The sequence below is a fragment of the Lytechinus pictus genome, chromosome 4 (assembly GCF_037042905.1).
Source record: "Lytechinus pictus isolate F3 Inbred chromosome 4, Lp3.0, whole genome shotgun sequence".
Classification (NCBI taxonomy): Eukaryota; Metazoa; Echinodermata; class Echinoidea; order Temnopleuroida; family Toxopneustidae; genus Lytechinus; species Lytechinus pictus.
This window is the reverse complement of record NC_087248.1, coordinates 20,198,325-20,210,477: the sequence shown is the minus strand read 5'-3', so window position 1 is coordinate 20,210,477 and position 12,153 is coordinate 20,198,325. Positions and strand designations below refer to the sequence as shown.

General features: G+C 37.3%; 1 protein-coding gene across 3 annotated transcripts in view; it reads right to left on the bottom strand.

Annotated features, from left to right (window-relative positions):
* Window positions 1–12,153, bottom strand: part of LOC129258871 (homogentisate 1,2-dioxygenase-like) — a 26,492-nt gene extending 14,339 nt beyond the window's left edge. Inside the window, exons 1-3 of one of the 3 annotated variants that reach the window (XM_064098582.1) lie at window positions 11,825–12,153; window positions 6,541–7,189; window positions 333–404 (exon numbers count right to left, since the gene is read on the bottom strand). In XM_064098582.1, the coding sequence (XP_063954652.1) occupies window positions 333–404; window positions 6,541–7,189; window positions 11,825–12,036 (933 nt within the window). In that variant the 5' untranslated portion in view covers window positions 12,037–12,153. Of the gene's footprint in view, window positions 1–332; window positions 405–5,361; window positions 5,659–6,540; window positions 7,190–11,326; window positions 11,643–11,824 lie in introns of those variants that run through there. The other 2 variants (XM_064098581.1, XM_064098583.1) reach the window with 2 other exon arrangements.

Sequence of the window (12,153 nt, the reverse complement as noted above, 5' to 3'; positions counted from 1 at the left end):
TCATTTTTATTTACTTACAAATTTATGTCATTTACTATACAAACAGCAATTACTTTTCTTAGTTTTGATAAATAATTTTCACCAACCTCTGTTCTTCTTCTTTCCTGTCTTTTCTTGTCACAATTTTACCTCATATGATTTACACATTCATGAATGTTACATGTACATGGTGCCATTCACACTAGCATGTTGTCATATTTATTGGTCATCACTATTTTCTATCTGTAAATGTACATTACTTTGTATCTTACTTTGCTGTAACTTACAGTATATTGTTGAAATAAATGAAAGGAAATGAAAAAAAATTATTGTCAGTTAAGACAATGACATACCTGACCCTCCGGTAAGGCTCCAGGACAACGGGGATCTTCCGTCGCAAACTCGTTACCGAAACCGCTCATGTACTGCAAAAGGTGACAAGAATGTAATAGGTCAAATAAAAATAACTTTATGGAGCATCAATGCATATCAAATTTTGCAAAGAAATTTGTTTATGAACACCAAGGGAAACAAGGACATAACAGGCCAACTAAAAAATAACAATGACTTTCTGAAATGTCAATAGGTTGTACATGTATTTCAAATTTTGCTAAGACATCTGGGGGGTGTTTCACAAAGATTTAAGTATGACTTAGAGTTGCACTTAAATACCAAGTTGCGTACGGTATGAAAGGCTTGACAGCATTGGTCAGATCGTGTCATGAGGACGCGCACTACTGCGTGTCTATCAATAAGATCGCGTGTTCCATATCATGTACGCGTATATGGCGCGCCATCTGTTTCATAAAGGCGATAAACTCAGTTTATCGCCGAAAAACCTAGTTTATCAATCGAAAAACCTAGTTTTTCAATTGAAAAACTTAGTTTTTCGCCGATAAACTTAGTTTTTCGCCGATAAACTAAGTTTATCATTTGAAAAACTCAGTTTATCAAGAAAAACTCAGTTTATCAAGAAAAACTAAGTTTATCGCCGAAAAACTTAGTTTTTCGATTGAAAAACTAGGTTTTTCTTGAAAAACTTAGTTTATCAATTGAAAAACTAAGTTTATCAATGAAAAACTTAGTTTTTCACCGATAAACTTAGTTTTTCAATGAAAAACTAAGTTTATCAATGAAAAACTAGGTTTTTCAAGTGAAAAGCAGAGTTTCTTGAATAACTAAGTTTTTCGACTGATAAACTGAGTTTTTCTAGATAAACTGAGTTTTTCAATTGAAAAACCTAGTTTTTCGGCGAAAAACTAGGTTTTTCAAGTGATAAACTTAGTTTATCGGCGAAAAACTAGGTTTTTCAAGTGATAAACTTAGTTTTTCAATTCTGATAAACTAAGTTTTTCGAATCTGATAAACTGAGTTTTTCTAAGAACGCCATTTGTCCCATAAAAGCGATAAACTAGGTTTTTCAAGTGATAAACTGAGTTTATCGTAGAACGCCATTTGTCCCATAAATGCGATAAACTAGGTTTTTCGCCGATAAACTAGGTTTTTCAATTTCGATAAACTAAGTTTTTCAATTCGAAAAACCTAGTTTATCGAAATCGAAAAACCTAGTTTATCGAAATTGAAAAACCTAGTTTATCGGCGAAAAACCTAGTTTATCGCCTTTATGAAACAAATGGCGTTCTTCGATAAACTCAGTTTATCACTTGAAAAACCTAGTTTATCGCCTTTATGGGACAACTGGCGTTCTTAGAAAAACTCAGTTTATCAGATTCGAAAAACTTAGTTTATCAGAATTGAAAAACTAAGTTTATCACTTGAAAAACCTAGTTTATCGCCGATAAACTAAGTTTTTCAAATCTGATAAACTAAGTTTTTCGAATCTGATAAACTGAGTTTTTCAAAGAACGCCATTTGTCCCATAAAGGCGATAAACTAGGTTTTTCAAGTGATAAACTGAGTTTTTCTTAGAACGCCATTTGTCCCATAAAGGCGATAAACTAGGTTTTTCAAGTGATAAACTAAGTTTTTCAATTTTGAAAAACCTAGTTTATCGAATCGAAAAACCTAGTTTATCGAAATCGAAAAACCTAGTTTATCGAAATTGAAAAACTTAGTTTATCACTTGAAAAACTTAGTTTATCAAATAACTCTGATTATCAAATGAAAAACTTAGATTTTCGTTGATAAACTCAGTTTTTCGCCGATAAACTTAGTTTTTCAATTGAAAAACTAAGTTTATCAAAAAAAAACTATTTATCAAATGAAAAACTAAGTTTTTCGGCGATAAACTTAGTTTTTCTTGATAAACTTTGTTTTTCAATTGAAAAACTAAGTTTATCAAAAAAACCTTATTTATCAAATGAAAAACTAAGTTTTTCGGCGATAAACTTAGTTTTTCTTGATAAACTGAGTTTTTCAAGTGATAAACTTAGTTTATCGGCGAAAAACTAAGTTTTTCGATTGAAAAACTAGGTTTTTCGATCGAAAAACTAGGTTTTTCGGCGATAAACTGAGTTTATCGCCTTTATGAAACAGATGGCGCGCCATACGCGTAGGCATTTAAGTGTGACTTAAGTCATACTTAAATCTTTGTGAAACACCCCCCTGATTAGTAAACACAAAGTGTGACAAGAACAGAGGTCAAATAAAAATTACTTTCTAAAGCGTCAACTTGATGTATTTCAAATTTTGCTGTAAACATCAAAGCTGACAAGAACATGATACATGTAGGTCACACAAAAATGACTTTCTGAAACATAGATGTATTATTATGTTTCAAATTTTACTAAGAAACCTGTGAATATATATCAACAGAAACAAAAAGTATTGGCACATGTATAAAATTTCTTCAGCAAAACATCTCTTTTTCTGTTTTCCCAATGTGTATTAATCAGTATTATCCACCTAGACTAGAGTTTGTTTGATGGAAGCATACTGAAAATAAAATGTTGACAAAAAACAAATTACATGTACTATGATAAGAAGTGTTTTTTTCTCCCCAATTCATACTTTTTTCCTGTTTTAAAATTAAAATCTTTCATATGGCATAAATTGCCGATCAAGGCTAAACTGTGTATGGCTTATTCCAACAAGTTCACTGAAATACATAGATCAGATCTGAAATAAGTTTAATGGTAATGTCAAGTTTTACCTTTTTTCACAAGTTTTACCTTTTTTCACAAAATGCAATTTTTATACTCATCCTGGTCATTATGCAAATGGGGGAGATGGTGATGACATACATTGTACACTCACCATTTCTTTAGTATCTTCTGATTAAAATACATGTATCAAAAATTTGAATTCTTATCAAATTTGATGAGGATCCAATTCCATAAAGTTCAGAAAACTTACATGAGGAAAAATTGAAATATTCAAAAGAAATACAAAAGTATGAAATTGTTGGTTCCTGCATAAATTTGCATAATAAATGTGTACTGCCAGGGAAAAAATTGAACAGTGGCTCAGGCGACTTTGCCCCCCCCCCCCCCCCAAGAGCCCTGGAAATCCCCGTTCGCTGTAAGGTTAAACTTAAAGCTTATTCAATGCTGCAAATTCAAGCAATAGGTTGTGAAAAAGTAGCCCCCCCCAAAAAAGATAATTTAGTGCATGTCGTGATGTGCATATCATTGTTTTGTGCAACATGAGAAACTGAAAATGTAATAACTCATGAATAGATCATAATTCAACACTTTATGACTGGTTTCAGGAAAGAACACTAAATAGGACTGTCGTAAATGAGTCGACCCTTTCCCCCTCCCCGACACCATGCATTATGACAGTGCAGGTTTGTAGTACACTGTGCAGAAGTACCAGCACTTGCTTGAAACGGAAGTGAAAAGTGAGGGTTGTCAGTTGTAGTTTCACATGGTAATATTGCAAAATGTAAAGAATATTTCAAAATACTTGTCTGAAAAATAACAAAGAAATACAGAACACAGATTCTTAACAATGAATGGTAAACTTTCTGCACATTTTCATGAATGGAGGTGAAGTACTTTTCATCTGATGCCTTGTAAATGTTAATGACTGGTATGTATGGCTGAGATTCCATTACAATTGGATGTAAGAAAAAAAGTTATGCAATTTTAGCAGTTTTGTTTAACTAAAAAAAATTAGTTACATACACACTCTATATAATAAACTAAAAAAGAATGTAAGCACAGTAACAACATCATCTACTTTCTAATTTGTGATGTGTACGCTGGGGGACCTAAAGCTACGCACTTTGTTTTCAAACGATAAAAACTGCGCCAATTTCAATATTTGAGCAAATTATCTTTCACTAATTTGTGGCAAACATTCTAAAGATCATTAACCAAGAAGAAAATATCGCAAAACTCAATACGAAAATCCTGCCGTGTTTTCCGAACACCTCTTGATTTCGCCGCCCGATGTAGGAGGGGTCCTAAAACTACGCACTCGATTAATCAATAAAAAAATAGTATTTCCTGTGCCTCAATTTGTAAAATATGTTCACATTATTATAGGATAATATGAAATTAAAGCGAATATAAATCCAAAAATCCAAACAGTTGTGTGTTTTCTCTGCATTGGGAGATTTACTGCAGCCTCTGTAGAAAAAAATTGAATGGGAATTGTTCGTCACTCTGCAGTCACAGTTCCACACACAGAGTGTACATTTGCCATAAAAACTGCATGCGCGATGAGTGGTACGTAGCATTCGGACCCGCGTAGCTTTAGGACCCCCTACCATACATTTAGTGCAAAAAGCAAAACTTAAAATGTCATAAATTTCTCATTTTACATCTGATTTTCTGACATTTTTTCTATTCAAAAATTCAAATCAACTTTTGCAGGGATAATAATTTCTATGATTTTTGTAAGATATAAATCAACTGATCAACAGTCTTTATTCAATTGAAATTGTACCTCACAAAGATTCAGAATTTCTACAATAAAACACATAACTTGACTCTTGAGTCTTGATTATATATTGAATTAAACGACACAGCAGATGAGCATAATCGGGTAATAATAAATGAATCTGGCTGTCATCAAAAGAAGCCTTTACAACTTTGGGAGGGTTTTTTGAACAGTCAAAGCGCGAGAGCTGATGATCGCAATACAAAACTTCGTTCAAGTCCACCTTTAATCACATTTGTCACTCATGATTGTAAACAAAAGTGCGCACAAATAAATAAATGAATGAGTGGTTCCTAAATCCGAGATTTGGTCATATAACTCTCTGAACAATATCTATCTCTAGCTCTTTGTCTCTCATATGTACCTGGTATTTATGACGTCCCTCCTCACATTCACAATTTGCAATTCATCATATTCATTGGCGTGCATCCAAACTTAATTGCAACAGCAACAGACCGACACTCGACAGGCGACAGGACTCACATTCACAAAACAAATGCAAAAATACCCAAGAATGGTGATTCTTGATTTTACCTTTAGCTCCACGGCCATGTCTTCACTATCAAATATCGTCTGGTTCTCAAAATTTGTAGCTAACTACTTTATTTCGATAATAATTTGGTGTTATTCGAAGTAACTCGGCCGCCCCGTCTGCTAGAATACTGCCAATGCTGTGTATGTGCCACGCAATATGATCGATACAGCGCGCGCCCGGCCTACCGGTCGCCGCCGCGCCGCCAAACCTGGCCCGGCTGGAGCTAGCTAGCTAGCTGGTTGGCTGCGGCGTGCGATGCGGGGACGGGGGTCACATATTTCCTGCCAAGATTGTGTGTACCGGTACGCCATCTAACGTTTCAAGTTTGCAATTTAATTGGTCAGAATTGGGGGTGTGTCGGGGGTTGGGCTCCGTACAAGAACGTCAACAAGGAGAAAGGGGGGGGGGGGGAGGGGGGCTGATATCTTGTTTTCATATCGTTGGCCTCTAAATCATTCAAGGAATAAAGACAGCAAATAGAAACATTTAACCCATTTTCATATCATATCTCCATATCACTTGTTGAAAATTATACCTGGCAAAATTGATATTTTCTCTGCAATATAGGCTCCACTATACTTCGATTCATTGGTACGTGTCATGAAAATTGACAATGGATAGTTATCAATAAATCATCATGTCCTAGGTGTTCAATTCATACCAATTTATATAGATAAGTCATATTATCATTAGAGATCCCTCGCCCCCCCCCCAGAAAACAAATCACTGAAACAAGTAACGTTAGGGCCAGTAATGCGCCATGATCATGTGACCAGTAACTCAGGCAAGATGTTCAGTAATACATGATTACTGTTGGTATGTAGAGGTTTCATTAACTAGGTCCATATAATTTCAAAGTTATGATAATAATTCAACAGTTTGGCCAAAGTTCATTGACCCTAAATGACCTTTGACCTTGGTCATGTGACGTGAAACTCAAGCAGGATGTTCAGTAATACTTGATTAACATTATGTCAAAGTTTCATGAACTAGGTCCATGTCCAAATACTTTCTATAAGTTATGATGAAATTCAAGACAACTTATAACCTTAGGTTAAGATTACAATGTTGACGACGCCGCCACCGCCGTCAGAAAAGCGGTGCCTATAGTCTCGCTCTGCTAAGCAGGCATGAAAAAAACTCCGCCGAAAAAGCGGATTTTTCAATCTATGACATACCTGAATAATGCAAGTTTCTGACTCAGTGGATGGGAAAGTGAAGTCGTCATCATCAACCTCATCAACCGCGGGGAAGGCGTACGCTATGCTTTGGGCGGTTACAACTCTCGGTCTCTCAATGTTCATCATAGTCGAGGATTGTCCTATGGCCCCCGATAAGGCGATACTTTCGGCGGTTACGTCCCTCGATTCCTCAATCGCCATCGACGTCGACGGTTGGTCCAAGGTCGTCGACAGTCCCGATTGCATCGGGAGTTCATCCCCGAACATCGTGGCGTAAACTTGAGAGGGCGGGAGCTGTCGTGGGGATGGTCGCCGGCGAGCTTGAGATGGTTGGTGAATTGGCGGCGAGTATCGCTGACGTGGTTGAGGTCGACGACGCTGTGGCGGCGGGGAAGGTCGACGTTGCGGTGGCTGAGAAGGTAATTGACGCTGTTGTGGCGGAGATGGTCTGCGTTGTGGCGGTCGAGAAGGTAAACGCTGCTGTGGAGGAGATGGCTGGTTAAAGGTTGGTGGAGACGGTTGTCGGCGTGGTGGTGGAGATGGTTGACGAACTTGTGGTGGAGATGGTGGTCGATCTGGTGGTGGGGGAGGTCGGGATCGTTTTCTCGGCCTCCTCTGAACCTTGCTCGCGAGGTATTCCTCATAGCTGCGGAGAAAAATCATTTAAACTAAAACTGAACTATATGGCAAACGAACTTACTATAGGTTTTTGACTGAAAAAGTTGACAACCGTACACTGTAAAAAAAACACCTGATTTTACAGAAAAAATAAGATTTTGCAGAAAGCAATAACAGAATCATTCTGTAAATTCATAAACAAGATTTTTTTCTGCAATTTAACAGAACAGGTATGTTTAAAAAGGGGAAAGGTGTGTTTTTACATGATCTGGTAAGATTACAGGTGTTCTCGAGACTCTGCTACAGGAACTTCTTTTATTTCAAGGATAAATTTTCTAACAGTGAAGTCACTATAAAGGGAGGGGCGACTGAGAGAGTTAATTTGCCTAAACATCAGGCCTATATACATGTCATTTTAAAGGAAACCAAAATACAAGGAGAAAATCTATCCTATCAGGAAGAATAAAATGAGAGGATCAATTGAAGCACGTTTGCCAATTTGAGGATCCATTTAGTAAGTACAACAAGACTTTTTAAACGTCCATATATAACTTGCTTATTTCATAACCGATTTTGATGAAACTTCTTTTAAATTGTTCCACTCATTTAACTATTTCCAATAAGGTTGATTCTCTCGATCCTTGGGTATTGGTTTCCTTTAATGAAAGGATATTGAAGACCAAACTCGTATTCATGATCATAGGTCGACATACATGCCTACATAATGATGAATTAAAGTACAGTACCGAAGCTTTGAAGTGCCATCGACTCGACGACATGACGAGGTAATTTACGTTGCCACGTCGACATAATCATGGCCCTGGGAAATGGGGGTGCTGAAGCACCCCAAGTTTTTTCCTGGGGTGTGCTGCGTGTATTATTCTCCATAGGCAGCACCCCCCCCCCGGAATTCTGGTAGGTGTGACAAAATGGAGAAATGCCCGACCAAAATGACAGTTTGATACAAACTTCTTTTTTTTTTGCTTGTCAAATTTCTCGGGACTAAAAATACCATTTTGTAGTGAAACCATTTTTTTTTGCTTGCTTGTCAAATTTCTCGGGACCAAAATGATCTTCAATTTGTAGTGAAACCCCTCTCTTTTTTTTTATTGTCTATACATCAGCATCCCCTGTAAAAAAAATCGTTCCCATGCAGGGCTCTGGACTATCTGGACATAATAGGCCTGATGTTATTATGTCGATATGCATATATGGGGAGAAACATTATTCATTATCCAATTCCCATGATTCGTTACCAACTGCATGTGGTGCGACCTTGCCATTTATGGCGAGAAAATTATCGCGCCAGGTTGACAAACAACTTTTAAGAAGTCGACATGGCGAGATAAAGCAGGCCAATTTCTCCCGTGTTGACATACGTCAAGAAGGAGAGAAGACGTATCTCGCAATGTTGACTTTATAACGTTATTACGTCGTCAAGGTATCATGTCGACAAAGAGGGTCGGCGGAACGAATTTTCGTGGGGGGGGGGGGGGCAGAGCCCCAAAAGGGCACCTAAATGTCAAAATGGGCATTTTGGTGCAAACGGATATCTTCACAATGAGATTATCATCTGCGTGAAGTAGCTATGTGTTTTGTAGTAATTTAGTTGAGCAGAGCCATTTTGAAGCGATTTCTGATTGATAAGATATAAGTTATATGACCATCCGCGAGCGAGGGAGCGATATATAACTTTGGAAAAAAGAATGAAATCTGAAGTTGTAAAACCCACTTTTGGTCAATGACGCTGATTTCTGTTAGAAGGGTATCCTTGCGAGATGTTGCAAGCGAATCGCGAGCTCAAATTTTTGGACATTTTCATATCATAAAACATAAAAATTAAACATTCCAAGCAAACATGTCTATTTTATCTAATTAAAGCGTTATACGCGAGCGTAAAGCGCCAGCTGAAATTTTTAATATACTGACCAAAAAGTAATCTGTTAAGGACTGCATTTAGTGACTCAGGAATATGATACCTCAGCAATCAAATAATGCGAGCGCAAAGCGCGAGCTGAATATTTGTAATATTCCAGTCTGAAAACTGGACATTCTAAGCATTTTTTTTGTAACTGGGAACAGAATGAGTGCCTTACTAAGCGATGCGAGCGCGAAACACGAGCCAAAAAATTGCAATATTCCAACCTGAAAACTTAACATTCTAAGCATCCTTGTAACCACGAACAGGAAAAGTACCTTAGACAATTATTGATGCACGAAGTGCGAGCCAACAATTTTGTGATTTTCTAACTTAAAATGCATGAGGTGTTTCATTTTGGAAAAAGGCACATTTTATTTTGAAAAAAGGAAACTTTTCATACGCGGGGATCTCCTTTTTTTTTTTTTTTTTTTTTTTTTTTTTTGGGGGGGGGGGGCTCCAGTGCCCCCTGCCCCCCCCCAGTTCTGCCGCTCCAATCGACAAGACAAGATATATCGCCTTCTCGGCACCTTAACGCTTCAGCATTAAAGCAATGGACCCCAAAGCTTTGTATTTTTCCATAAAAATGCAGGCTTACAAAAATTACAACAAAAAATAACATGAAATAATTTTATGATTTTTTTGCGGTTCCAAATTTATATACATAAACACACACACATATATATATGATATATATATATTATTTATATAGCTATATGTGCAGCGATGGAAATGCACACCTGAAACACGAACTCAAGTCACTCTAACTTGAGGTGATATTTTCATACTTAAATTTTTTTCGATCCGAACAGGTGTATGCATGCATGCTTCGGATGCCATCCCATACAAAATATCCATGAGTGTAAAATGTACTTTGCATGCATGGCTAAAATTAATGTAGAAACATAATTCTGTCAATTTAAATTAAGGTCACAAGCTATTTGAATAGTTAAAGTACACAAAAAGTATGAATACTAATTAATTGAGATACAAAAAAGATTAAAAACGTTAAGAACAGTATATAATTATGATAAGAGTCTTTGACATATATTAATGGATATATGCTACTTGACCTAAACAGGGTTTATATTTTTTTTTTCAAATAACACTAGTTGACTTGGAGTCAATAAGAGGAGAGAGGACTTGAAGATAGGATATATACGCTGTACATTCTAGAGACCCTCCATTGATTTTCTATTTCTCTGGGGGTCGAGGGGCGTGCATTGCATCTTCTAAAGACATGAAACGATTGATAAATATTACGAGTACTGTCAGAAGAGTCTTTGATGTAATTAAAAATCTGAATTCAAGTTGACCTGGAGTCAATTAGGGCGGAAATCTCTCCCCGAATGTAGATGGGAACCAGGGGCTGGACATTGCAATTTTGACAAGCAAAAAAAAGAAAGAAATGTAATCACCCAAAAAGTAAGGTCATCTCATCCAAAAATACATGTTTTATTTCGATTTTGAATAATGATGTTTATCTTTCCATCATTAAAGACCAAAAATAGTAAGGGGGATCGACATCATTGCATGCAGCATAATTGATATTGTGTCCCCCTACTATTTTGGGTAGGGGGCGCGCCCCCCCTGGGATTTCCGTCCATGCCTGCATGGAGTTATTTAATCCAAATATAGTTGACTTGAAGTCATTTCACTAATTTTACAAAAAAAATTCAAGATGTGCATGGGAGTGTGTGCATATGCTGCAGAAGAGTAACAGCTAGATACAATTACAAATCTGGATTCAAGTTGTTCTGAAATTTATTTCAGCGTGTTGAGTAGGGCTTAATTCTTCTGTATAAATTGTGCATGTGGTCAGCTCTATTGTCCCCCCCCCCCTCCATTTTCAAAAGCGTGCATTACTGCGGACCCTGCATCCCGGCCGCCTGCATCATATTTATGCACGGCCGGCTAGGAACACTAGTAGCTCCATGCTCATTATCGACAAGTATCGTTATACTTATAACTATATCAATGTGTTTCTCTCTCTCTTTCTCTTGTTATATTGACATGACATACATCTCTAATATCTATAGGCCTATTATGTTTGTACTTATTGCATGCAACTTTGACTTTGTACTTATAATGCTGTAAATAAATTCGATTCAAAACGTTGTGAAAAAACATAATAATACATTGAGCACGGACAGGTCCTGACTTGTTTCCAATGTACATGTCATATAATTTATATGCAGTCATGTCTGTGCGCGGATCGAGCGAAGCACAGTCATGCAGTCGACTTACCGTTCTTTGTGGTGGCACTTCAAGTGCCTGATATAATTTGATGTGCAGTGTGGGTCATCCGAGACCCCTTTGTCGCACACGATACACACTGCCGTACGCCTCTGAAATGTACAGGTGTAATTGTAGAAATTTAAGTCAATGACTTGTGGAATCTTTGAACTCAGTCTCTTCAACTTGAATCCGACCGCAGGATTGCTATCCGACGTATCCATGTTTATTATATGGAATGCACCAACCAAGCAATCTAGAAAAATGACTTAAAACCTGGTGAGCATGCATGAAACATATCGCGCGTTTATAATACTAGTAAGTCAACGCATGAAACGTGTGTATATTCGCGCGTAATATTTTGTAAGTCAGTTAGGATATAAAATGTACCATTGCATGCTATACGGGGTGCGTAGTGCGTACAGCGGTCGTACTATATGCCCGGGCTGTATGCACATGCACGTATACACAAGTCTATGTAAGCGAGTCGTCGTCGAGTAATATACTCACCGCCTCCTGTGTTTTTTCAAGTGCTTGACAAAATTCGACGTGGTGTTCGGTGCATCTGAAACTGAACGGTCACAAGTAAGGCATACTGCTGTGCGTCTCTGAAATGAGCAAGTATAGTTGTGGAAGTTGAATTCTACTACTTGTGGAATTACCGGAAATAATTTCGAACGCTGTGCTATAGCCCTGTAATTGTCTCTGTGATGAGCAGACATAATTGATGCAGAATGGAAAACAGATTTTCGAGTATTTTTTAGGAAGATCGAAGTTGTACTTGCTTTGTCTCGCTGTGCTTTATATATAGCGCGCCGTGTATAGTGTAGGTATTGCGT